Source organism: Petromyzon marinus, chromosome 54 (genome assembly GCF_048934315.1).
Source record: "Petromyzon marinus isolate PM22_M1 ecotype Great Lakes invasive population chromosome 54, UKy_Petmar_22M1.pri1.0, whole genome shotgun sequence".
In the NCBI taxonomy this organism is placed as follows: domain Eukaryota; kingdom Metazoa; phylum Chordata; class Hyperoartia; order Petromyzontiformes; family Petromyzontidae; genus Petromyzon; species Petromyzon marinus.
The window spans coordinates 3,552,216-3,579,819 of record NC_133720.1 but is presented as its reverse complement, the minus strand read 5'-3'; the positions used below and the strand labels follow the sequence as shown (position 1 = coordinate 3,579,819).

Here is a 27,604-nt window from a genome sequence, read left to right as displayed (position 1 = left end):
CACCTTTTGCCAGGTCGCTTCTGAACAAGTGCCACATAGGAGCTCAGTTGGCCTAGCCTGGTAAAAAATGTATCTAGTTTTTAGTTCCACATTGCTATTGGTATACAGCCACCACTAAATTGCAGGTGCACAGCAAGTTCCAGCATCCCCCCCCCCACCTCTCTTCGCCTGCGGCTTAGCCGCTCAGCCGTCACACGCCGTCCAGAGCTGCGTTTCGCTTGGTGCCCGGACCTTCAATCCGAAGGTCGCTGTGCTCGATTCGATCGCCGTGCCACGGCAGTTGAAAACGGTCGTGGAAATTTCTTAAATCTACCCCGCCTCTGTCCACCCACCAGTGAAATTGCGGAAGTGTAAACAAAGCACAGTCGATTGGCAGATCACGTGTGGTGTAAGGTGTGGGTACTCCCACCTCTTTGGGCACATCTGGTCAGCGTGGGAGAGTGGGCTAAAATACCAATTTAGAGGGAGCTCTCTTTTCTGCCAGCAGTGGCACGAGTAAAGCAATTTCAGGGTGGCGCCTTTACCTTTTAGTTTAGGACTAGCTTGATATCCTTTTTCTCTCATGGCCTCTGTTTTATCCCACCGTTTCTCCCAGGTCTTTTGCGTCAAGGCTAGTAATCTTAACCGCAAAGAACTGTATTACCGGTGCACGGTACCAAACTGAATTCGTCTCGTACAACGAAGTGAGAAATCACTGAACTGAAGTGGTTAACACAGACCTAGGGCTGTGAGTTCATACATTAGTCGTGAGTTGCCCTACATAATTGTTTTTTTACGCTGTCATTCGGGTTGCCATCCCTTGCCACAGACCCAACCGGGACAGATTTCTCACTCGGCACTTGGTCTATCATCAAAACCGTGCTGCAGTTTGCTGTGATTAAATTCAACACGTAGCATTACCGGTACCAGATGTCGGTACAAATCAATTCCCGCCACCCGAACACAGATGCAATTCCTGAGGACCGTCCGGGTCAAGCTGTCTGGGTTAAAAGCGGGCAGGTGGCAACCCCTTATTGTCCATTGTCATCACCACCAGCGCGGGAGTTGTGCGAAAGCAATCCGATTAGCACGGTTGGCTATGTACGGTGCAAAAGAAGTTCAACATACGTACAAAGCCAGTTGCTAACCCTCCTGGGTTACTTTCACACGTAGTAGGCTTTTGTGACCAATATTCATAATGGGGGGGGGGGGGGGGGTTGGATTAGATCGTGTAAATATAAATGTGTCGTTAAACCCGCCACCATCCGACACGGCCAATTCGTAAGGTTTGCCACGTAAAGCAAAACGTGCTGATTCGTTTCTACTTCAGCACAAGCCGGTCGTGTCGTGGAGCGTATAAGCCCACCACAACATTCACGATTAGAACAAGACGCCAGCGCTGGCGACTGCAACAACCCGAGCTTCGTCAGCCGATTAGCCATAATCGCGACGAAGTCCTCGCCGGTTTGGAACCCTAAACAGAGGAGCACAGCTGATGCCCTGAGTGACCTTTGCCTTGTTCCCCGCCGCTCTTGAGCTCCCACCGTGAGATCGCCTTCACCCCGGCGTAAGAGCGGTGTGTTTCCTAACAGATCGGCCACATCTGCTGCGTATTAGCGGCTGCCACCTCGTGCCAAGAGCAAATAAAATCGAGAGGAATTTATTGCGGGGACCGCCTGCACCTACTTGAATGCACGCGTGGGCCAAGCAAACTGGGCCCCATTCATCCCCAGCGCTCACGGTGTAACAAAAAAAAAGCGGCAAGGTTTTATATATTTTTTTGAACACTTGGGGATTTTGTTTTTTTAATTAATAATGCCACGTTGCGTTTCCATCCGTGTTGTTATATCACGGCGCGAAATCACGGGTCCTCTCTGCTACTTCACTTGTGTATTGTTCTGCCACGTTACCGTTTTGTCATTTTAATGTGTCGAACAAAGTTTGCACCACGTTTATAAAAAAAAAAAACCTTAACCGGTTGCTGCACAGCGTACGAACACAGCTTACTAACTCAGTTTGCTAACACTCCTTACCAACACAGCTGACCAACACTGCTTGCCAGCACAACTTACTAACGTGGCCTACTAATGCAGCCTACTAACGCAGCTTGCGAACACTGTTTACCAACAAATGCTTACTAACAAAGGCTTACTAACACAGCTTACTAGCACAGCTTGCCAGCACTGCTGGTCCAGACCTTTCAAGTTATTTTGGCATTTTTTTTGGAAACTGAATACTTGCAGAAAAGCATTTCTATTTGAGGACAAAAAAATAATGTTTTCCTGCATACCGGCATTTTTAGGCGTGGGTTAGGTTAGATTCTCTGACCTTGCGTATGCTCCTGCGTGCGTGCGTGCGTGTGTGTGCGTATCAGTAATCTGAACCGGTCCAAGATGTTGACTCAGTCTTAAATGAGTACCTGGTGTGCTGCCTAAACATCGCCACTGGCAAGACAAAGGCGGCCGGGCATGGTGATGGCCACCCATCCTCTCGTGTGTCACTGTGCCTGCCTTCGTAGGTGCAACTCGTTAACAGCACTTGCCCAAACAGTCTTTTAAAGGCTATACGGGGGGGATCTTTGTGTGTGTGTGTGGGGAGCGGGAGTGTGTGGAGAGTGTGTGTGAGAGTGTGTGTGTGAGTGTGTGAGTGTGTGTATGGAACATCTTCGCCGGTTAGAAACATTTAGGCTGGCCTGCCTACGATCCATCCTGGGTTTAACCGGGCTGGATTGTGTGAGGAGCTCACAAATCCTTGAAAGATCTGGGCACGGTCCCATCGGTGAGCTCCTCCGGCAGGCAAGGCTGCGTTGGCTGGGTCATGTAGCCCGCATGCCCAGCCACCGCATGCCGAAACAGCTTTTGTTCGGCCGGATCGAGGGGGCTGAACGGGCGCGGCACGGGCTAGAGAAGAGATGGAGTGATGTGGTACAGGAGGACGTGGAGCTGAGTGGACTTGCCGATGACTGGTACCAGCGGTGTCAAGATCGGCCTCTGTAGAGGAGGCTCGTGAAGGACGCTACTGGGTAGTTGGAGGCAGTCGCCCTCCAACAACAACGGAGGGCGGAGGAGCGACGCTCACAACAACGAGCGGAGCGCCAGGTGGCTAAAGCACAGCAGGTTGGCACAGTAGGGGGCACAGGTGGTGCATCAGCCAGTCATCTCAGTCATCTCAGTCAGTCGACCCGTGGCACCTGGGTCTGCCCCGTGACCTCCTGCCAGCAGGCGTTCGACACTTCACGTGGCCTCAAGGTGCACATGGCCTGGCACAAGCGTCGTGGTGACATCACCGCCACTTAGTGGCGAATGGCGGTTGTTGTTATTCTTGTGTGAGTGTGTGTGAGTGGGTGTGTGAGTGTGAGAGAGTATGTGAGAGTGTGTGAGTGTGTGTGGGGAGCGGGAGTGTGGTGGGGTTAGCACGCTAAGAGCCAGGCAGAGACCCGAGTTCGATTCCCGCTCGCGGACAACGCCAGTGACAAATACCTTAGTTTGACTCGTCCTCAAATGAGTAACGAATTAGCGACTCTTATACAAAACGTCGCTAAATAGTTACTCTTTTAGCACACCGGTGTGCGTTGGAGCGTGAACCCGATTTGAGCGCGACGTTTCGCCGGCGATTACAACAACCAGCTTCGTCGGACGATGAGCCGTAATTGCGAACAAGTCATTTCCCGTGTTTGTTTTGCGCCTCCGTCTGCGCCAACACCTTCCTCCCCTGGCACCTCCTCATCCCGGCTCCCGCCGGGACCTCCCTTTGCCCGTGCCTTCGTCGCACTGTTCGGCCGCCCCGACTCTCTCCCCTGCGACCGATCCCCCACGACCAATCTCATCAGCCACACGGCAGACGATGCCAGATGCTACTACCAGAACCCCCCCCCCTCCCACACACCCGTGTACCAACAGACGCGGCCCCGATATTCCCGACGCGCATCGATGATCATCGCCAGACTTGCCCCCCGCCGCTTGTCTCCGCGCAACTTGCACTTCGGCAATCGAGGCGTTTCCTGGAATCTCCCGCGTCAACCTTGAGCTCGGGAGGGAGGGATCGCCCATTCTGCTTTCCTGCCCCGGGGTCCGCAACTGCCTACCGCCAGCCGTCAATGCCGCTGACTCCCCTGTCCCCGTTCAAGTTCAGGCTCAACACGATCGTTGCCTCCCCCCCCCCCCCTCTGCCTATGAATGGCTGTCTGTTCCTATCAAGAAATAAATGTGCCCACCGCCTTCTTCTCCTGTTCCCTCATCGTGAGATGTGGTTCGATGCCGTGCAAATCCAACTTCTAATGCACCTTGTAAATATCATTTGTTCTCCGTGCTGCGTGGTACAAGCCAGCCTGAGTCAGGGAAAATAAACGTGTGTGTTGTTTTTTTAATTCACGTGGTCTCTGGTAAGTCAAGACCCATGAACTCATTACATTTTAAAGTGGGGGGCGGGGGGGGGGGTTCAGCACACAGGTGGCTGTGAACCCCACCAGTGTTAAATCCCCCGAGGTCTCAGTGGGGGTGCGCTGCTTTTTGTTTCATTTCCAATCACAATTCCACCATCATGAGGCTATCCACATATACAAGCACAGAGACAATTTCAACCGAGAAGATGGATTCTATCTTAGCAATCATTGGAAAGATTTGATAAACCATTTCAGGTCTTAATTGAGTGTTCACGCTTACAGTGGCTTTCAGACAGCATACATTATAAAAAATTTCGTCTCCCCCCTCCTCTTTTCAGAATATAGATGGACTAGTCCTAAATAAACTGCCAAATCGTTGCGCGTGGCGCTAACGTTTTTTTATAAATAAATAAATGCGCCGTTTAAAAATAAATTTATGCAAACCAACACACCTGAAGACGACCGTTTGAGTTATGGTCGAAACGTCGTGAGAATTTTAAAAAAAATTGTTTTATATATATTTTATTATTTTGTTGTTTCCCTTCAACGTGACTTTACCGAAAAAACTAAGAATATAATTCCACCATCGTTTGTTCGCCCCTTTCAACCGCGCAATGACATTCACCGAAAACGGGGGTGACCGGTGGCAACTGGACCGAACGGGCCCTTGGGGCTGGCGCCCCACCTAAAAATTGGTTTTAAAAACATTGTCTTTTAAGCCTATTTGAAAAATGTTTTAAAGTAACAAACATATATATAAAAAAAGGGATGAAGCTACGTAGTAGTACCTAACGTAAGTCAGAATCGAAATATGTATTTATGCTGGAGGAATCCGATGAGCTATAAAGTGCTCTTTCACAGGCGTCCAGTAAGTTTCACAGGTGTCCAGCGTCAAGGAAAGTAACATTTGCTTACGCTTTAGCATCTGTGCCAGGATAGGATTTTTATACGCAGCAGTGTATTGGTGGAGGTCGTCGAAAATTTAATTGGAATCTGGGCTGATTCTGACCGCTCCCACGGAGACTGACTCAGCGGGAAAAGGTGCGGGGTCTGGGGAGCGATCTCGGCTCAAACTAATCGGAAAGCTGTGCGAGTTCAAATCCACACTGGGGGGGGTTTCGAACTCAGCCCATCATCCCTCTGGGATGAATACAATGAAGTACCGCTTCGTGCGGTGGCAGGGGGGGGGGGGCGAGTCAACAAACGGCCGTCGCCCTGTGGAAATACTCGCCCTCCGGCATAGGAACGTGGCATTTCCACCGCTGGCTCTGCAGGGCTGTAGTAAATCAGGAGACGAGCAACAAAGCCTCGACGCTCTTTTGAGCGGAGAGATCGCTCTTGACTTTTGACTTCCGCCCTGCGGCGAATAAGTTGCGCCGTTTAAACACAAAGTCCGTTGCAACGTGTCGTCCGACGCGTGGCAGTGGCGCGCGGGAGCCGCTTTCATACGCACTCGTAACAACAACAACAACAACAAAACTCTTTTCTTTTAATTTTAGGTGTCGCCCTCCCCATTTCCCGCCCTTTGCGCCGCGTGAATGGAAATATTTTTTTCTCTCGACTGTTACGCATTCTTTTTTACGTTTTCCTTTAAAGTTTGGCACGTGACCCCCCCGACCCCCCCCCCCCCCCCCCGCCGACTCCGCTCCCCGCTACGACGGCCGTGTTGAGACAAGTCGGGCCGACGCGTTGTCGGACGTCGACGCGGGGAAAGCACTCACGGCCTCTGTGATCACGGTCGAGAAGTATTGGGTCGAGTATTAGTAGGTCGACCATTAGGTTGTCGGTAGGGTAGTAGGTAGGGCATTAGGTACGGTATTAGGTACAGTGTTATGTACAGTATTGTGTACAGTAGTAGGTACAGTATTAGGTAGGGTATGAGGTGACTGGCAGGTTGGTGGAGCTTGTGGGTCAGCGGAAGGCGGCTCTCTAGAGCGGATGGTGGAGCGGGGGGCGGTGAGTGGTGTAGCGGTCAGCGCTACGAACCCGGCGACCCGAGTCCGATTCCCGCTCACGGCCATCAACACCGGTGACGAATATCTGAACCGATCCTGAGCCTCCCCTAGGTCGACTCAGGCTCAAATAAGTACCTATGGCGCGGTGTGTGGTAAACATCGCTACTGGGGAGACGGATGCGGTCGGGCGTGGTGCTGGCCACTCGCCTCCCCTCGTGTGCCACAGTGTCGGCGTTCATAGGTGCTGCTCGCTAACAGCACTTTACCCAAGAGTCTGTTAAAGGCTGCGTGGGGGGGGGGATCTTTTGCAGGAGTAAACTAAAACTATTTTTTGTTTTTACTTTACCAGGTAAGGCCCACTGAGCTATGTAGCCCCTTTCTCAGAAGCGACCTGGCCACGGAATGACAGCTCGACGAAGTGGCTCAACACGCGGAAATGTATAGCAGTCGCCAAATTCTCTAAACCAGTGGTTCTTAACCTTTACTGCAGCCTTGCGCTCCAGGGGGTGCGTGCACCCCAGGTGAAGAACCGCTGCTCTCAACGCACGTCTCTAAATGTGGAAGGGGGTGGGGACCCAGAGAAGTGCAACACCAAAGCCTGACAAGCTGCGGTCTCCTGTTGCGATTCACGCCGATGGAAAACGCGGTCACCGGTTTGGCAGCGCCTCCGTCCTGCGGGAACGTCGCTTCTCACGGACGCGCGACGCACCGCGCGTCCTCGTCGCTCCGCTTGGTTTTCCGGGCGACCGGCCCGGCCTGGCCCAGCCCAGCCCAGCTCGTGTACTTTCCATCGTACGGTCTTCACGAAGACGCACATTATTATTTTGGAGTTGCGTAATTGCGTGTAACTTTCGCGTCGGGCTAGGGAGCACGTAAGCGTCGAGAGAGAGGCTCCAGTGCTGGTAAAGACCCGGTCGAGCTTCGGGGAGGAGCTGGCAATCTCTCAGGTACGCGCACGCGGGCTCGCGTGCGCGTACCTGTGCCGCTCGCGGGCCGCGTGCGCGTACCTCTCGGAGAAATGGCCGAGCTTTTCCCCAAAGCTCGACCAGGTGTTTTTTTTTTTTATTTGGCCAAGCGTGGATAACTCTTTGGTTTTTTCGGTAAAGTCACGTACGAATAAGAAATAATAATACAATTACTTAATAGCATACGACGTTTCGATTGCAACGCAAGCAATCATCATCAGGCATAGAAGAGCTAAATTTAAGAGAGAGAGGAAACAGAACCGCAGATATATATACAGACACCTAAGTAGAGGGAGTTAACACAGACACAAAGAGAGAGACACGTATGGAGCACAGAGAGATAGGGTCTCTGTGCCAAGGCCTTAGCATGTAGGGGGAGACGAAGAGAGATGGAGAAGCACATCAAATCGAACAAGATTTAGTCAAATTTGGAAGCAATATAATGCAACACAGAGGTTCGGTCAAAACACAATTAACGCATGGTTTAGCTGATTACGTTATTTCAAAGATTGCTAAATTATAGGTTAAGAGTGATAGAGTACAGATCGCAGACACATATATAGACATCTAAGCAGAGAGAGTTAGCACAGAGATACACAGAGGGAGACACACACATGGGACACAGTGAAACAGTGCTTCTGTGTCGAAGCCTTAAATAGAGGGAGAGGGGGGGGGGGTGGAGACAGAGATAAAGGGATACAAATTAGCATGGACAAATTAGCATGGACTGGACTGAGCAAGTAGTAGCACACACACACACCTGCCGCTGCAGCGTGGTGAGGGGGGAGGGGTAGGCACACACATATATGTCTCCCCCTACATGCTAAGGCCTCGGCACAGAGACCCTATCTCTCTGTGCTCCATACGTTGTGTCTCTCTTTGTGGCTCTGCGTTAACTCCCTCTACTTAGGAGTCTGTATATATATCTGCGGTTCTGTGTTTCCTCTCTCTCTTAAATTTAGCTCTTCTACGCCTGATGATGATTGCTTGCGTTGCAATCGAAACGTCGTATGCTGTTATGTAATTTTATTATTATTTCTTATTTCAATGAGTAATTCCTGCAGCCACGAAAGCGCCAAATCAAGTTTGAAGCGTGGATAATTTTGGCCAGGGCGGAGTTTTTTCATGGAGCTTCAGTGGAACATTGAATTAGGAGGGCAAGATTCAACATTCCCGTTTTTATATCGCACAGCTCCACGGAGTCTTAAATGCCACAACGTAATGTAGTAAAACGCACGAGTGCACTTTGACATCTCATTCACGCGTCGGTTCATCCCGCGACGTATTTGCCCCGAGCGCCGTCCGCGAAGACTGCCGCAACTCCACTTTAGATTGGAGGGGCCACGGTGGCGTGATGTTAATTACCTCGCCTGGTATAAAGGAGGTCGTGGGTTCGATCCCGACCCTGACGTCTGCTGTATATTTTGAGTTTGCGTGTTCTCTCTCTTTCCCCGTGCTTACGTGGATTTTTCTCCGGGTCCTCCCGATTTTTCCCTCCACATTTATTATAATCGACGCTCGTTTCGAGTTTTTTGACTGATACATATTTCCACGCAACGATCGGCCATTTCGTTGAGCTATCATTTGTGATAGCCAGGTTGCGTCTGAAAAAGCTTTATAGTTGAATGGGCCTCATCTGGTACAATGAAAAATAGTTCTTAAATGCAAGCTATGGCCTTTCATAGGTACACTAAAACCCGAGTACATGGTGCAGCGTTGTAACGTCAGCGTCGAGGAGACAAAGGCACCTAAAGCGTTGAGGTGACCCCAGCACCCCACCTTTGTTCCATACAGACAATGCTCTAATGGATGCCCGTTTAGTTTTCCAGTTTAAAGGTGAAGGCACAGCCCTGCAATGTCTTGTTCACGCCACTGCTGGGGGAAGGGGTCTCCGCTATAGCGAGTGTGCTTTAGAGGTTCTTTGGGCCTACTCTTACACGCTGGCCAAGACGAGTTGGAACAGACGCGAGTGCCCTCTCACCCCCTCTTTCCTAGAGGCGACAGCAGAATGGCTCTTCACTGACGGGTGCGCAAACCCACTTGCTGCTGTACTTCCATCTCCCAAGCCCAACTTGCAATCCAGCGGTGGGGAGGGGGTGGGAGGTTCTCATCCTCGCCTCCCAACCTCTTACCGAACGCAACCAACGAAAGAAGCGTCGTGCTCGAGTCGTCTGGCAGTCTTCATAGCCAAGCGCTCAAATTACGCCTCTTTGGCAAATTCTACTCACGGGTCGGTACAATAATGTGTGATTGTTCTCGACGCCACTTTCTTATTGGAAGCCGCGATCGAGCTAAACGCGATTGAGCTAAACGTGTGCGAGCGTGTGCAAGCGTGTACACGCGCGCACACACACGTGTACGCGCGCGTGCGCCCGTGCTCGCGTGCCCCTGAATGCGCACAGAGGGCTCGTTTGTCAAAAATGTAAACAGGGCCTCGATTCTGCGCCCGGTAACTCGCATTCAACTGTAAGGCCTTGAGATCCAGCGTCGGGTTTATTTACCTCTGCTTATTTTGCTAAGGCTGTCCTACTTGGCACGCGCAGCGGTAGTGCCACGTGGATTTAAAGAAGAAGATGGAAAAAAAAACTTCCGTTGCCAGCGAAAATATTTCAGCGGGGTGACGGGAAGGGGGTGTGAGTGGGGGACAGGGCAGGGATGAGCCTCTGCCGTGTGCGTGTGTGCTTTGGCGACGTTGTTTTGGTTGCAGTGGCGGCTTTTCTCCCATGGGGTAACCTGGCGCGATCCGGAGGTCGTTCGTCCGCAGTCGACTGAAAGGCCGATGGCCTTGCGTCTGCTCAGAAATGGCCGTGGAAGGTGAAATCGTACGATCACTCCTGCAGTTACTTTAATGGGTTTGTTATCCACGGGGGTGGGGGTGAGGCAGGGGTAGAAGGGGGGAGGGGGCAGGCACACGCCTTTTATAATTCTCCGCAAAGGGTGTTCTTCATATGTCAATCAAAACAGCATTTTTTATTCTCGGGGCGCTGCGGTACGGAAAATGTTCATGGAATTAAAAAAAAATTGATGGCATGGTTTTAATTGTGCAGTCATCGGAGACGAGGCTGAGCCCGACATCATCGGCTCCCTACGCACGAAAAAAAGATCTACTCTTGGAAAAAACCCGGCTGAATCTGGATTCACAGACACGGCGTTAGTCACCCCCCTGAGCCGCTTGCAGTCTTATTTGTTCTGAATGCCTGGCCCTCTGTGTCAGGGTGGCCGTGGGTGAATGAAAGGTAGAGCCTGAACCGGGATCGCGCTACGGGAGAAGTTGATTCACGATCGGCAAAGTCAGGGGTGCTTGAATCACTGCTGGCGAATTGCCGATCTTACAGGCACGGCGGGGGGACCCTTTGTTGACGATAGAGCGTTGAGTGCTTTTTGCTAGTGGGAAGGAACCTGACTGCCCCGGAGAGAGGACCCACGCTTACGAATCCGGCGCGTTCGCCATTACACCAACGGGCAGCGTCAATTTTCCGTAACAGCTCTGGCGAATTATAATTTGAGAAGGGCGGCGGCAATGAGACATTGCCGCAGCTTTGTACCATGTTGCTGTGTCTCTCTTGAGAGGCGAGCAAGAACGGACATTCGGATGAGGCATTGGCAGAAGCTTGCACCCTTTCCGCTTGAAATATATTTTTCGCGACACGTTGCCGCTACTTTTTCTCCCGGCGGTTTGCCATTTTTTTGTTCTTTCACGGAATAACGCTTCTCTTCTCTGACTGACACCAGTCGCGCAATTAGTACCGTTGCGCAGAAGAAGGAAAAAAAACACAAGCGACTGAAATCAAAATAAAAATCGGAGGCATGACGTTTTTTTTTTTGCCAGGGCTACAGTGCAGCCGTGGCAAAATTCAGCACGTGGGCTAAAAAAAAAAAGTTCAAAAATGGAATAAAGTATGAGTTGTTCCCCTGTTTTGTTTTCTTTCATCGGTAAAGTAAACTGAAATTAAATTACAACCCTTTTGACGCTTATAGGAAGAGAAGCGCTTGCGTGTTTTGGATCGGTTTAGCCTTTCAAGGAAAAGAAATAAAGCACGTTATGAAAACATAATGCGCATGATGCATGTACTTGAAGCATCATTTTGTTTAAAACAAAAAGATGTAATTTCTAACCAGGCGGCGAAAATGCGCGGAAGTTTGCCGCCGTTCGGTCGACAAACAAAGGCTGACGCTTCTAAAGAAATCGTTGTAAAATCGCACCACCGCATCGTAACGTGACACGTCAAAGATTTTCTTTATGCGGCGGTTTGCCTTTTTACTTTCTCCCCCAGTGGAGGGATCGGAGGATTGGGGTCTGGAGTGGTCTCTTTTCGGAGTCTGGAGTGGTCTGCGCATGGTTGGACAGGACCACTGAGTATTTTCTGGCTAAGCCGTTCCTGGAGTTACTGTGTGCAAACTTAAATGAGCCACCAGCTGAATAAAGATGAGGTTATACGTCGCTCGGAGTGTGAGAAGCATCCCCAATGCCAATCCACTTTGTGCGGCAAATGCCTGCTCATCCGACCCATGCGAGGTGTGAACGAGGCTCGATGGCGAGATGTTAACTACCTCGCCTGGTATACAGTAGCTCGTGGGTTCCATCCTGACCCTGACGCCTGTTGTATATTTGGAGTTTGCACGTTATTTCCAGGTCCTCAGGGTTTTCCCTGCACATTTAAAATGATCAACATCACACGCTTAAGAGTATTTGGCTGCGATAGATTTCCACACGATAAGCCACTAAGTTGAGCTATTGTCACTCGTGGCCAGGTCGCTCCTTAAAAAAGAGCTATATGGCATCGGTGGGCCTTACCCTGGTCAAATTGGCAGATGCAACTCTCTCACGAAATCATGGGGGGAGGGGGGGGGGCTTCCTACACAACCGACCAATGTGCTTGTCTGGAGAAGAAAACCACACGGATCATCTCCTGATATGCCCTGCAGCACCACAATGCTGCTCCTCAAGATTTGGCAATGCCAACCACCAGAAGCGGGGTGGTCCTGTGCATAATATTTGGAAAAGACCGCAAAGAGGTTGGACAGGAGACAGCCCGAAGGGGACCTGGTAAGACATAAATAGTTTCGTTTTTGGTAGTTGAGGATGCCGACCGCGATTCTCGCCCAAGCCTCTCCGAGTGCGTTTCCTATTTTGACAAAGGAATCAAAGTTCTACCGTGTGTAGTCTCCTTCAGTTATATCGCTTGAAGCGGGCGCGCGTGTTGTTTCAGGTTGCTTGGGTTGCCCTGCTCACCCGCCCCCCCCCCCCGTTTGTTTTAAAGGTCCACACGTTGATGAAGACGTGTGCAGCGTCTGTCTCGTGTACCGCCGCCACTGTTACCCTGGAGGTGTTTGTGTGGTTTAGGTGGTGGGGGAGGGGTGGGGGCATTTTGCTCGTCTTGGCCAGCAGGTTTCAACCAAAGTAAATAGAGAGCGCCTGGGCCCTCCCGTGCAGCGGGCTCGCCAAATTGTGTCATTTCATTTCAAATTTACTGGCTGAATAGTCAAAGGAAATCTGTGTGCCCATGAAAATATACACACGTAACGGCTTAACACTATATGCTCACATGTACGGATTAAAATAATAATTTCTTAACACATTTTTTTTTACTACACTTTACACGACGACCTGTTTTTCACATCTGCGTTTTATTTGAACGTTCCGTGAATGGCGCCGTTTGGGATTGTAATTTTTTGACGGCGTTTGGATGCCCCCGCGACAGCCGTACCCCCCCCCCCCGCGCGGGTGGGTGGGCGAGCGAGCGAGTGTGCGTGTGTCCACGTGACTGTTTTAGCTGTGGCGAGTGGCAGCACAGCTTAGTAGGGAGCGGCGGTTAGCGGGGAGCGGCGGTTAGCGGGGAGCGGCGGTTAGTGGGGAGCGGCGGTTAGCGGGGAGCGGTGACGCAGTGGTTAGCTGAGAGCGGCGGTGTGGCGATTAGCGAACCGCTGTGCTTACTAACCCGGCGGCCCTGAGTTCGATTCCCGCTTGCGAGCCACCAACACAGGCGACGATTGTTATCTGAAACGGTCCTGGCCCTCGCCGAGGTCGACTCAGCCTCAAGTGAACACCTGGTAAATTATCGGCCATTGGGGAGAAAGAGGCGGCCGGGGCATGCGGCGCCCCTTTTGCGTCCTCACCTGGGTACTTTGGAGACCCGACATTCCGGGCAGTGGACCTCTTTGAGCAGAGAGGCCGCAGCCCCCGGTTGACTGACCGTGAGAGCGAGAGAGCAGCGGGGGGAAACGTCCCCCAGGAGATCGTCGCTTGGCGTGAAGGCTCCATCCCATGGAGGGGGGGGGGGGCGGGGGGGGAGGGGTGTTGGTCCTGACTCGGTGGATAGTTTTCCTAAGTCCTGCTCTAACTCGCGAGTGTATTCACGTTTGGGAGAAAACCAGAGTGCACCCGGGGGAAAGGGGGCGGGGGACGGTGGAGGGGTTGGGGGTGGGTTTATAAGCCGCTTCTTTGAGCTATCATTTTCGATAACCAGGTCGCTTTTGATAAAGAGATGTATAGCTCAGTGGGGCCTCACCTGGTAAAATTTAAAATAGGAAAAAAATAGTTGTGGGGGGGGGTGGGGGGGTGGGGCGGGATGGACCCCCGCGCACGCGTGGGCGAGGATCGGGCCGCCGTCTCTAAATTTCGGACGTTTTGGCTCGTCCAGGAAGCCGCTTGCTGTGCCGCCTGCCTTGTAGGGTGGGCGACTTGCGCCAGCCTCTTTGACTCGCTCCCGAGCGACGTCGTGTCGCGCAACGGGAGCGCACTTGACGAGAAGCGGAGCGATTCCCCGAGCGGTTTTACTGGGAAGGATGAGAAGCCACTCGGGACAGTAAGTGTGCGTGCAGGCTGGAATCGAGCGGCGGCATTGATGCTCCACTCCAACGGTGATTTCTCGACGGCAAGAGTTTCAACTAAACTAAGATAATTTGTTTTTTTATTTTACGACGTAGCGCCCGCTGAGATGTATAGATATTTTTCACAGTCCTATCATGCTTTGCACGTCACAGTTACACCATACTGTACTGTTGAATCAGCACTCACTGTATGCTGTATTTTTAATTCCTAGAAATGATCAAATGGATTTTTTATGCTGCTGCCGCCATGTATATGAATAACAATCGGGCCACAGTACTGACTCATTTTAGTAGACGGTCTGAAACAAAGCTGCGTGCAGTCTGTTGAAGTCACGTGACGTGCAAGGCATGATGGGAGGCCTGATCCAGGGGCGGCCCCAGGAGCCGTTTAGATTTCACTCGCCACCGATGTTAGCCGTGGCCGGCGAAACAAACTGGGATCGGCAGGTTTAAAGCGCGGTGTGCGCTAACCATGTGCCACCGCTCCACCCTGATATGTAAAATTGCTTACGTTTTATTTCAGGTAAAAGCGTGGCAGCGTCAAATCGTGCAATTCAAGTACACGAAGTGGGACATCAGATAAAACTTGGGCTGCGGTTGAAATTAAAGCTTCGACAACATTACCGTTGTTATTTGACCTTTAGGTTTTTTGTGGGTTCTGCTCGCCTGCCACTGTTCCCTCACCACTGGCGTCAACAGTTGTGCGGATTTCATCTTGTTCGTCTGCACAACAATCTTAGTTTGGATTTGTAAAGCATCTAAATATGAATGCTTCTCTGCATGCTGTACAAACAGGGAGGGGCGGGCGGGCGGGCGAGCTGCGGAGTAGAAGGCTACCACGCAGAGGAGGCGGCCACTTGGTTTTAGATGCCAATGAAAGGGATTCATCGACGCGTCACAGACACAGCAAATGAGCAAGATCTCGAGGCAGGGATTGGCCAGGGCAGCATTGTCGGCAATGCATGCAGCCGTAGGCCTCTACAGCGTTTGTATGTTTTCATAGATGTACCGTATTCTCCAGATTATAAGACGCACTTTTGTTCTCAGTATTATAAGCAAAGCTTTGGGAGTGCATCTCGTAATCTGGTCAGTGTGTATGCATGTGTGTGTGTGTGTGGAGCGAGCGGTAGTGTAACGGTGAGCGCGCTGCGTTAGGAACCTGACATCCTGAGTTCGATTCCCGTTCATGGCCAATACCAGGAGCGATTATCTGAACTGGTCCTGGGCCTCCCCTAGGTAGACTCGGTCTCAAATGAGTACCTGGTGCGGTGTGTAAAAAGATCGCCTCTTGGGAGACAAAGGCGGCCGGGGCGTGGTGCTGGCCACTCAACCCCTCGTGTGCCATGCCGGCCTTTATAGGTGCTCGCTAACAGCACTGTCCCCAACAGTCTGTTCAGGCTATACGGGGGATTTTTCGATTTAAAGCTTTTGTGACTGCAGGGATTCATCTTCTTGGTTCTTTCGGTAAAGTCACGTAGAATGGAAATAAAATAATAAAAATAAAACAATATACTTAGCTCTTTCGGTAAAGTCACGTTGAAGGGAAACAATAAAATAATAAAATATATATAACAAAAATTCTCACGACCGTTTGTGTTATGGTCGAAACGTCGTGAGAATTTTTATATTTTATATATTTATTAATTTATTGTTTCCCTTCAACGTGACTTTACCGAAAGAGCTAAGAATATGAATTACTGCAGTCACGAAAGCTTTAAATAAAAATAAAACAATAATTCCACCCACACAGCTTAAAATACGCTGTCCATGCTTGGCAGTGTTCACTCAAGCGCTGGACAGTCCTGTTTCTTCACCTGAAGAAGGCTACTTGTGTTGTGGCCGAAACGTCGTGAGAATTTTATTTTATTATGTTTTATTTTTATTATTTTATTTCCATTCTACGTGACTTTACCAACAGAACCAAGAAGATATACGGGGGATCTTTGTCTTTGTCTGTGTCGTCTCAGTCAGTCAACCCATGGCACCTGGGTCTGTCCCGTGACCTGCCAGTGGTCTTTCGACACTTCACATAGCCTTAATGTGCACATGGCCTGGCACAAGCGCCGTGGTGATGTCACCGTCACTTAGTGGCGAATGGCGGTTGTTGTGTCTCTGTGGCCTTCATAGGCGCTCGGTAACAGCACTTGCCACAAAAGTCTGTTTTAGGCTGTACGAGGAATCTTTTTTTCTTTGTGTGGCCACATTTGTGTAACTTTGTTGACGCCGGAGCACAGGTTTGTGCTTTGTCTTATTTTACCAAAGCGTCTCATAGTCTGAAGAATACGGTGAATAATTCTAATTAACATTTATAAGGAACAATTTATCCAGGGATCTTAAGTGCGCCATGCACGAAGTTAGGAAATATAAATGCCTCAAGGTAATGCGGAGTCCACTGGTCTATGCATGGGAAGTTGGAGGCCTGCAGGCGAGAGAAGCCCTGTAGAGAAGAGCTAAACACAGGGCGAGGGAGCTCGCCTGTCTAGCCACGAGTGGCAGCAGCAGGGACTTCCAAACTCTTTGGGCAGCGCATGCAAGGGGCTCGGTCACCCCAAGTGCAGAGTCGAGTTGAACTATGAAACTATTTCAAACTATAAACTATTTTATTTTACCAGGTAAGGCCCAATGAAGTGGCTCACCACGTGGAGTTTTTAACGTAGATGATTTAAAAGTTCGTAGCCTCCACTGGCTTCCTAATATCGGAAGGAAGAGCGTTCCAGACGGCCGCAGAAGCGCATCTAAAAGTGCGCGATGCGGTGACCACCGTCTTTTTTCGATGACTCACTGAAAAGCTGCTGCTGCTGCTGCGAGGATGACCGGAGCTTGTGTGTGATGGTTTTATGCTCCTTGACGATAAATGTACACTATGTTGATCTTTAATCTTGACCTAAAGCTTTCGCGACTGCAGGAATTCATACTGTTTGGCTCTTTCGGTAAAGTCCCGTGACTTTACCGAAAGAGCCAAAGAGTACGTTGAACTTCTTTCGCACCACCGTACGTAGCCAGCCATGCTAATCGGAGGTGCGGTGGAAGGACGACAAAAAACTAACCGCACAAAGAAGACACTCGGCTGTCGGGAGACGGGGATCGAGGACAAGGGGCATAACCACTGCAGATAGGGAGGGAGCCGGATTCGGAGGGGTGGATAGAAAAAAATTGTCGTTTAGGTCGCCTCTTCTGTTTTTCTTTTCTTTATGTCAATGTGTGTTTCGTTTATATCCGCTTTCTCCGCTTGTCATCCCTTCCCCCTTAAATAAAAAAAAGTTACATTTTCTGCTTTCGGTGGGACCCCCCGCCCCCCGGTATGGTTTGGGCAGTGAGCCCACCCCCCCCCCCTTATTTCTATATCCCCTTTGCTTTTCACGCTGGTTTGGTTCACGTTGACGGTGTGTGCACCACACGTGCCTCGCAACGTGGTGGATCGGGCCCGTGTACACTGCCTCAAAAATAATCATATGAATAGATTTTAACAAAAAATTATTAACAAATAATAAGTGATCTTAATTAAAAAAAAAGCATCTACAGCTGCTGGTCAGCTCGGCGGAACATTCGACGTGAAACGGTTTCACCGCCCCCCCCCCCCCCCCCCCCCCCCATGTCCGCCCCCATGTCCGCCTCGGTGTGCGTTTGCGTTGTCGCAGCATCGACTGCGCGGGGATCTTGAAGCTGCGCAACTCGGACATCGAGCTGCGGAAGGGCGAGACTGACATCGGGCGGAAGAACACGCGCGTACGCCTCGTGTTCCGCGTGCACATCCCGCAGCCCGGGGGCAAGGTGCTCTCCCTGCAGGCCACCTCCATCCCCGTCGAATGCTGTGAGTGAACCCCCCCCCGCCCCCCCCGCCGCCTCGTCGCGCGTGGCGGTACGTGGGCGATCGCACCTCCCCCCGACGGGCACGGTCGGCGACGGTGCGGGCCGGCGCGGGGGGAATTGTTTGAGCCCCGTTCTTTCGCCGCCGTACGTGGCCGGCCGGCCGTGCTGATCGTAGTACGCGGGAATGGAGCAACTGCAACACGAAACATGTACGCACGAAAGGTCCCCCTCCCGCCGTCTAGCCTTTTAACAGGCTGTTGGGGCAAGTGCTGTTAGCGAGCGGCGCCTGTGAAGGCCGACGCGGCACACGAGGGGGCGATGTGGCCAGCTCCACAGCCGGCCGCCTTTGTCTCCCCAAAATGCTGACGTTTACTGCACACCGCGCCAGGCATAAGAACTACCACCGCGTGGCCCGGCCCAAAAACACCTAGGGGGTCTCGTCGTTATCGGCTGCAAAAAAATTAAAGTTTGAAGTTTAATCCGACCGTCGTATTGTGAAATTCGATGTGTGGTTTCGCGTCCTCACCCCCCCACCCCACCCCACCCCACCCCACCCCTTCCACGCCCCCAACCCCCGCACAGCCCAGCGCTCGGCCCAGGAGCTGCCGCTCGTGGAGGGCCAGAGCGTCGACGGCTGTACGGCGAACGGCGGGCAGCAGCTGGTGCTGCGCGGGCACAACTTCCAGCCGGAGTCGCGCGTCGTCTTCCTGGAGAAGGGGCCCGGTGGGTGCCACGCGCCGCTCCGTCGCAGCGGCGCGGGGCGCGCGCACTGCGGCCCGGAGAACGCTTGAGGCCGGTAGCGCGCCCCAAGCCGGAGCGTGCTCCAGGCCCGGAGGGCACTGCAGTCCGATGCGCGCTCCAGACTTTGGAAGCGATCCGGGGCGTAGCGTGCTGAGCCCCGTAGCGTGCTCGGGGTTGTAGCGTGCTGCAGGCGATAGCACACGCACCCTCAACAACAACAACAGCAGCAGCAGCAGCAGCAGCAACAAAAATATCAATTCCTCGCCATCTTTCATGATCACATACAATCTAATCGTATCTCAAATGGCTCGAGATTAATGTGTCGTACATTTGTATATTCATTGATACATTTTTTTTGGTTGTCAGAATTTGTTTCTTCAACTTACCCGTGAGCTGAAACAATAATAATAATAATAATTGGCACGTTCAAACGCTTACACGCGTGACAGGTGTTTTTTGGCTGTGCTGGGTGGTTAGAGGGTATTTAACTACACGCGTTTGGGCCTATCATTACGTGGCATAACCCAAAGATCGATTACGAATCGCATCGGCCGACTTCATAAAGGGATAATGGCGGCAGCTGATATGATTCATGAGGTGCGTGCGGCTGACGAAAAATAATAATAGCGGAGTGGCAGATGTAATTGTATCGGGTCCACTGAGGAGACAGAGCCAAGGCGGTCGACTCTTGTGCCGGGGCTGGCTGTGTTGTTACCTAGCAGGATCTTGAGGGGGGCTGGTGGAGACCTGGGGATGCCTTCCTCCAGCAGCGAATTGATCATGACTGATGATAACGACGACGAATCACATGCGACAATTTACAGCGCTTATGGATGAGATGCCATTTCACTCCACGTCGGGCATGCCGGGGTTGTTTTGTCCGTACTTCACCGCACCGGTCGGTGTGGGCTGGCTTTTACGGTCGGCGCCTTCTGCCACCCCCCCCCCCCCCCTGCCGTGCCGCGTTGTCTGGCGCGCTCGCTCCGCTCACCGTCTGGGTGATGCACAATGCCTGGAAAGATGTCAGGGCTGCTGCCAAAAGGGAAGCCAAACAATATGGGGAGGGGCGGTGGGGGGGGGAGTGGGGGGGGGGGGGAGCGGGGCGCCCAGTTAGTGGGCCTTTTTAAAAATCGGAGCTTAAGTATGCGTCCGATGGACCCGAACGGCGCGCCGCGGGAAAACTCTGTCCCCGTGAATTGGCGCGCACAAACGCACCGCAGCCTGGGCCGCTACAGAAAAAAAGCGTCCAAAGAGGCGCGCGGGCCTCTTTGGACGCTTTCCAATCCCGTCCATCGAGTGAAGCTTCTGTATTTCCACGTTATATATGCGTGCCTAATAAGCATATATATAATATACGTAGGCTAAGCCGGGTGTGGTGATGACGCATGCCTTCAATCCAAAGTGGGATCCGACGAGGCTAGCAAAACGTTCAAACCCACCGGGCAGCAAGGTGGCCAGTGGATTAGCAGTACAGCAAGTAGGTTTGTATACAGCCCATCTATGTAGGCCTCTGAGCGGTATCGTCCGGCGGTACGCATTCAGTTCATCCTGGACCTCTGATTTCCTGCCATGTGCTCGACGTGCATAAAAAAAAAAGTGTGCCCATACCCTGTTGAAGAAGGGCATTGAGGACGCGTGCTTTCATGGAGCGTTGAATGGCATGATTATTATTATCTTCGTAGCAAGGCCTATCGCAAAATCGCCTGAAACGCGCCCGATTACGTCATATCTCGGAAGCTAAGCAGAGACCTTGAGCCTTCATGGCAGTTGCTTGGCCGGACGACCAGGGAGAGAGCCCCCTTACAACGAGCTAACCCCAAAAGGAAACAAGAAATTTTGAACCATAATGTCGGTCGCGTGGGCCTACGCGTGAAACGACAGCGCCGTCCGTTGCCAACCGCTCGACAGTTTTGGGCCTTGGGCCCTTTGGCTATTGCGCCTTAGCATCGCTGATTACAAAAATAAAAAAAAAATCATAATTACTTACATTCTTTTGCCCACCAGCTCGGTGCTCCAATCGAGCCCGTTGAGCCTCCCAGACACCTCCACAAAGTCGTGTTTTAGCCACAGGGTAGTGGGTTGTTTTTTGACGCCCGTCGTTTCACTTACCTGCCCAGGAAAACTCCTGACGGAGCCTCTCGGTCTCTTGACGAGGGCCGCCTGCTTCTAGCGTCGGCGGGCCAGTTCCGCTGTCGAGTAATTTTCGCGTACGGTACCAAATCCCGGGCGCACCTGGAAGAAACTTCGCACACGGGGTAGGCCAGCAACCTACTTGTTGTTCTTACCCCCCCCCCCCCCAGCCTCCCCCCTTGGCAGGCATGGCATCGTCCCACGAAACCGGGCTGTTCTCGCGTACCAGAGCGCCAAGCATGGGGAGCAATTCTTCACCGGTGTCAATTTCAGTAATAATACGGGTGGACGATGAATGATCACACCTTAACATCTCAGTGCAAGAATATTGCTTTAAATTAGCTGCAGAGTGCAGGTATTTATATATATTAAGGGGGAATTTGTGAATGTGTGTGTCTGTTCGAAACGTTTAGCATACTTCCCGACATGCAACAAACTTGAAATTTGGCATGTGGGTAGCTTCCAGACTGTACACAATGCAAAAAAGTATAAAAATCGACTTTTGAATTTTGGCGGGGAGGAAATGGGGGCGCAATAATGGATATAATATATTGCACGGCAAGTGAGTGGTGACGTCACATTTGTGATGCGGCAGCATCACGCAGTGTGCCTGCTGACGTCACACCAGTGACGTCACACGCAGTGTGCCTGCTGACGTCACGCATCTCCCTTCCCCCCAACCCTCCGCGTAGGCGGTCTGTTAATCCAAGAGAAGAATCCAACTCCCGGGCGAAGCCGGGTAGTAAAGCTAGTACACATATATATAACGCTTATAAGTGATGCTGAATGAGACCAGAGGCATCGCCACGACAATGTCCGCCTGAGAAGGCGTAATTTACTCGCGTCGTATAAAATTCAAACACGGCCCTTGTGTGACGTAGCAGCCGCCAAATCACCGGTATTTGTCACCGTGAAGTCGGCAGGTTTAAGCGCTATTTTGCGTGCTGTATGATTACTTTAAACAGCTTTGTTCTCGGCTTCCGTATCGTTCAATCCTTGCCCTCCCCCCCCCTCCCCTCTTGTCAGAATTCTTTAAATTAATTTTACGACAATGGAGTAATTGCAGCTGTTAAACGTTACGTAATTGTTTTGCACGATCGTTGCAGCTTGCAGTGAGCTCTTGGCCATTGACGTTTGTTTCGTTAGGAGATTATATCTTCACAACGCGCCGCGCACGCGGGCAGCCTGCACCCGCCCCCATGTGCCCGCGCCAGGGTTGTTTTTATTTTATTTCTTCTGATTGGGGGGGGTGGGGGGGCACACACGATCCAAAGCACCGATGGCTCTTGTCGGTTGGCGTTACAGAGGCCACACCTTTGCGGGCCCGTGCCCTGACCGGAGCTGTCACGCTCGCTTAAGTGAGACGGACGGCCGGTTGGAAAAACGGCGGTGGGGCTGCCAGGATTCCGGGGGAACCGGCAGACACAGAACTCGGTTCAACGCGTTGGACATGTGGTGCATTCCACAGCGCGGTGTGTCATCGTTGGAAAAGAGGGGCGGCGGGGGGGGGGGGGCGCCCTTCCTCTGCCAAGACGGCCGGCCGCAGCCGGCGGCGTCTGCCGTTGCCGCCGAACGCGCCGGTGTGGGCGTGCGATTTCCAGTGCGTCTGTTGCGCGTGTGTACGTGCGCGCACGTGCGTCCGCGTGTGTACGTGTGCACGCGTGTGCGTACGCGTCCGTGTGTGCGTACGTGTGTCTATGCGGTTAGCGCGCTTGCGCTACGACCCCGTCGGCGAGAGTTCGATCCCCGCTCGCGGTCGACATCAGCGACGAGTCCTGGGCCTCCGCTAGGTCAACTCAGCCTCAAATAAGCACCTGGTTGCGATGTGTAAACATCGCCACTCGTGAGACAAAGGTGGCCGGGCTTGGTGCTGGCCACCCACCCCCTCGTGTGCCGTGCCGGCCTTCATAGGTGCTGCTCGCTAACAGCAGCACTTGCCCCCAGTAACAGTCTGTTAGTCCTTTACGGGGGGACCTTTGACTTTGTGCGTGTGTCTGTGTGGAGTTGGCGGGAAGGGCGTGCGGGGTTTTTGCGCGATGTGTTTTTGTCAACAATCATCACGGGCTCGCCCTGCCGACCCTGACGTTAGCCGCCGAAAACCGCGGAGCGTCGCTGGTTTTCCCTCGACAGCCACTTAGTTCAACGAGGATTTTTGTGTAAAAAAAAGTGTCGCTTTGGTCATTAACGCTGTCCTCACGTTGGACCGATATGGTTCTCTCGCAATCCAGAGGTGGGCGCCTCGCTTGGACATCTCAAGTTTCTTAAATCCTTGCGCTGCGTGTCAGTGGTTACGTTGTAAGTCGGTTGGCAGATCGCTAGCGGTGGAGAAAAGTGTGGGTATCCCCACCTGCCTTTCCAATGCGCCTATTCCGAAGCGGAAGTTTTTAGCACCTAGATATCCTCTTGGAGGGAGCTCTCTAGAGCATGGGGGGGGCGAGGGGGGGCGTTTCCGACAGCAGTGGCGTGAGCAGGGCACCCCGGCGTGAACCCGTGAGGCCGTACGGTATCGCCCACTCGCATCGGAAAAAGCGCAAGGGAAAGTTATAAAAACAAAACACAACCTGACACTCCTGTGTCATCAACGTTGCCTTACAACTGAAAGAAAAATATATATATATATCATGGCTTCTTACACATTTGTCTGTAAGTCACTTACCGCCATGTGTCAATCCTCTGCTGCAGGAATGGCCTTCCCCTTTGACGTGTGGGTCGTAGAGGCTGTTTGACCATACTTCACCTTGCTGGTTCGCGCACCCCCTTTTGAAAGTTTGTGAAGAACACTGAGCTCAGGGAGCTGATGATGATGATGGTGATGATAGTGGTTGCAGTGGTTAGTGCACTGCGACATATGAAGCTGGTTCTCCTGAGTTCGATTCCTGGTCACGGCTAACGTCGGTGTTGAGCGATGTCTGAACTGCTCCTGTGCGCACCCCTTTCACCGACCTGTGCTCACCAGCGTGGTGAAGTACGGTCAAACATGCCTCCGCCCAACGCGGCAAGCACGGTCGGCGACGAAGTACGGTGCGAAAGAAGTTCAACGCACATACGTACGTACGTACAGGTTGGGGGGGAGACCTCACGGTCACTTCGGATAGATCTCGCCACTGACAAAAGCCTTGTCCGAGGATCAAACTCAGGTCACCGGCTGAATAGGACAGTGGCGCTGACCACTACGCCACTTTCGGCGGGCGTTATTGAAGAGGGTGGTTGCGGTTTCAACAACAAAGAAAAGTACCAACACGACCCCTCCTAACAAAAATGATCTTATTTGCGACGGAAAGTCGCCGCTTCTGTATTTTACACGTCCAGTCACGAGGCAGTCAGAAACGGCTCATTGCATTAGCAACAGAAAACTCGCCTCAAAAAAAATCCATGAATTTATGAATTCATGGATTGATTTTTTTTTTTATCCGATGCCTCGAGCGGCTTTAGTTGACACATTGATGGTCCGCACGGCTGTAAGTTATTTACGCTCCGCAGGCCACCTCAATAAAGCCAACGCTGCCGTTGCATTTTTTAAGCGAAGGTCAAAGTCGTGTTGTTGCCCCCCCTCCCCCCCCCCCCCCGCCGGCGGTGTAAACTCCACGTTCCTATGGAAAGTGTAGGTTCTATCGTACGCGGCGCCGTTGTTCCTGTGCCAGCGCATCTTGGGGACGCGGCTGCGTTGGTCGGCGTGAGGGCCGTGCACCCCAGAAGGGGACGGCCGCAGTGGAGATGGAGCGAGGATGCCGTTCGTTCCCGAGCGCATCGAGGGGAGACGCGTTGCGGGTAGGAGTCCAGCAGCGGATGGAATCGGGAGTTAATTTCCCGGGTATCTTATCTTTTTGTTTGTTGGTATTTATGCAGCGTCTTTAGCTCAAGGCGCCTCTATAACAGGGTTTAAATGCGGTGACAGAAACCGAGTGGTTTAGATGACAAGGGCAGGGCAAGGCCCGAGGGATGAGTGACCGTGACAAGAGGGCACACACAGGGGTCACGGCAGGGCTGCAGGGGAGGGATGGGAAGAGGTGGAGGGGCGAGGGGAGAGAAGAGGAGGTGAGGCTTCGAGAGAGAAGGAGGTTAAGGAAGGGGACTGCTTCATGTACAGGGGCAGTTTTGGATCTATGGGCAGTGTTGAGTCTATGGGGCAGTGTTGAGTCTATGGAGTAGTGTGAGTCTATGGGGCAGTGTTGAGTGTATGGGGTAGTGTGAGTCTATGGGACAGTGTTGAGTGTATGGGGTAGTGTGAGTATGGGCAGTTTTGGATCTATGGGCAGTGTTGAGTCTATGGGGCAGTGTTGAGTCTATGGGGTAGTGTGAGTCTATGAGGCAGTGTTGAGTGTATGGGGTAGTGTGAGTATGGGGCAGTGTTGAGTCTATGGGGCAGTGTTGAGTCTATGGGGCAGTGTTGAGTCTATGGGGTAATGTGAGTCTATGAGGTAATGTGAGTCTATGGGGCAGTGTTGAGTCTATGGGGTAATGTGAGTCTATGGGGTAATGTGAGTCTATGGGGCAGTGTTGAGTCTATGGGGTAATGTGAGTCTATGGGATAGTGTTGAGTCTATGGGCAGTGGAGAAAGAGGTGAGGCTTTTTGAGGGAAGAACGACAGGAGGTTTAAGAGTAGTGCGATTGTTAAGCGGATTGAGATGAGGAATGCGTGACCGCGATAGAGGGATATGTAGGGATCACGAAAGGATAGGGATGGGAAGGAGTGGAGTGGCGAGGAGATGGGAGGGAAGAGGACGAGAATGGGCAGTGGAAAAGAGGTGAGCTGACAAGTCAAAACGACGGTCTTGGCATTTTCCTTAGAAAAGCGGGAAATGTTAAATGTTTGGGTTTGTGTGTGTGTTTGTGTGTGTTTGCGTGTTTGTGTGTGTGTTTGCGTGTTTGTGTGTGTTTGCGTGTGTGTGTGTTTGTGTGTGTTTGTTTGTGTGTGTTTGTGTGTGTGTGTTTGTGTGTGTGTTTGTGTGTGTTTGTGTGTGTGTTTGTGTGTGTGTTTGTTTGTGTGTGTTTGTTTGTGTGTGTGTGTTTGTGTGTGTGTGTTTGTGTGTGTGTTTGTGTGTGTGTTTGTGTGTGTGTTTGTGTGTGTGTTTGTGTGTGTGTTTGTGTGTTTGTGTGTTTGTGTGTGTGTTTGTGTGTTTGTGTGTGTGTTTGTGTGTGTGTTTGTGTGTGTGTTTGTGTGTGTGTTTGTGTGTGTGTGTGTTTGTGTGTGTGTTTGTGTGGAACCCGTCCCGAGCGGTAAGTGCAGCGGCCGCCAAGGTTCGCGCGGCGACTTGAAAATGCGCCCCATTGCAGAGGAGAAATGCGCCACACAACTGGCCCATTCAACCAGTGGCTCGCCTCGCCTTAGGGGAGATTCCAGCCGAGCGCTCGTGGAGAATTTATCGGCCGGCGCTCGGGAGGAGACGTGGGGGCTGGGAGAGGGGGTGGGGTGGGTGGGGGGTGGAGGGGGGGGATTCCAGGGGTTTCTCTGCCGGAACACAGAGACTCGTGTGTAAAAACAGAAGAAAGAAATACAGATTTCTTTTTTGTTTCAAAATATATTTTGGTTTGTCCCCGTGGTAACACTTTTTGTGGAAAGGTCAAAGCGGGGAGGGTGTGGTGGGTGGGTGGGGGAGGTTTGTGTGCTCGTATGTGGCCGCGCTGGCTCACAGCGTGCGTGTTTGCGCAGACGTACGCCCTGATGAGTTGCTCTTATGAGTTCTGAGCACGCGCGAGCGCACACAAACACACACAAACACACGTGTGTGCGTATGCTCACAGAACCTCGTGCAAAATCAGAGGCCTCCGCCGAGTTCATCCTCACGTGCTGTCGGTAGAAGTGCTGAGCGTGAGCACCTGTTGTGGTGCGAGTGGAGCGCTCCGAATAGGCGGTGCAGCCAGCACCAACGCCACCCACACCTGCGTATGGACATCCGGCGCTCGTTCGGATTTGACTCGGCCGTAAACAACGTGGCCAAGAACGGAGTGCCGTGGACGATAGCGCTCTGTATAGACCACTACTCCACCACCCACCCCCACATTTTATATAATATATAAATAAACATACATATATAATAAAAACCTGTATAGACACAATACAAATTCCACATTTATGCGAGTCACACAACTGGAGCACATTACTTGAGTTGCACCGCCCCCCCCCCCCCCCGGGGCCTCCCCCCTCACTGGCATCACATTGCCATTTGTTGATTTTTTTTAAACAAATATATGTTTTTGTCAAATTGATTTGGTTGTCATTCTGATACGAGCGGTCGGGTTCGCTGGGCCCATTCCGCTTCAGGGGCTGCCCCCCCCGCCCCGCCCCGGTCCCTGTCGATGTTGAGTGCAGCTCCACATTAACAATCCCACCTCGCTTCTCTCTCCACTGGTTTTCCGCCAAAGCAAAATGGGAGGAAAACCCCGCGTCCCTCGCCATGGATCCTCTCCCGCGACTCCAGCATGCATTTGTCTTTATCGGAGCGCCCGTTAGTTGCCGTGCACACAGACACGGACAGGTCTCATGCTATTCTTAGTTTTTTCGGTAAAGTCACGTTGAAGAGAAACAACAAAATAACAATATATATTGTTAACAATATATATTAACAATATATATTGTTATTTTGTTGTTTCTCTTCAACGTGACTTTACCGAAAAAACTAAGAATATGAATTACTGCAGTCACGAAAGCTTTAAATCAAAATTTAGGTCTCATGCTATCGCGCTTTCAACATTTGGTTGGAAAGTATTAAAATGCTTGACGAACTGTAAAGACGATGGGATTGACAAGAAGTGTTTTTTTTTATTTGTTATCATAATTCGCCATGGCTGAACGAAACATTTGAAGGAAGTC

At 51.8% G+C, this 27,604-nt stretch overlaps 1 protein-coding gene across 2 annotated transcripts in view; it reads left to right on the top strand.

The window, feature by feature from the left end:
* LOC116954089 (nuclear factor of activated T-cells, cytoplasmic 3-like) overlaps positions 1-27,604 on the top strand; it is a 148,431-nt gene that overhangs the window by 74,516 nt on the left and 46,311 nt on the right. For both annotated transcript variants that reach the window (XM_032974516.2, XM_032974515.2), the window contains exons 9-10: positions 17,750-17,922; positions 18,504-18,644. In XM_032974516.2, coding sequence (XP_032830407.2) covers positions 17,750-17,922; positions 18,504-18,644 — 314 coding nt within the window. The remainder of the gene's footprint in view (positions 1-17,749; positions 17,923-18,503; positions 18,645-27,604) is intronic.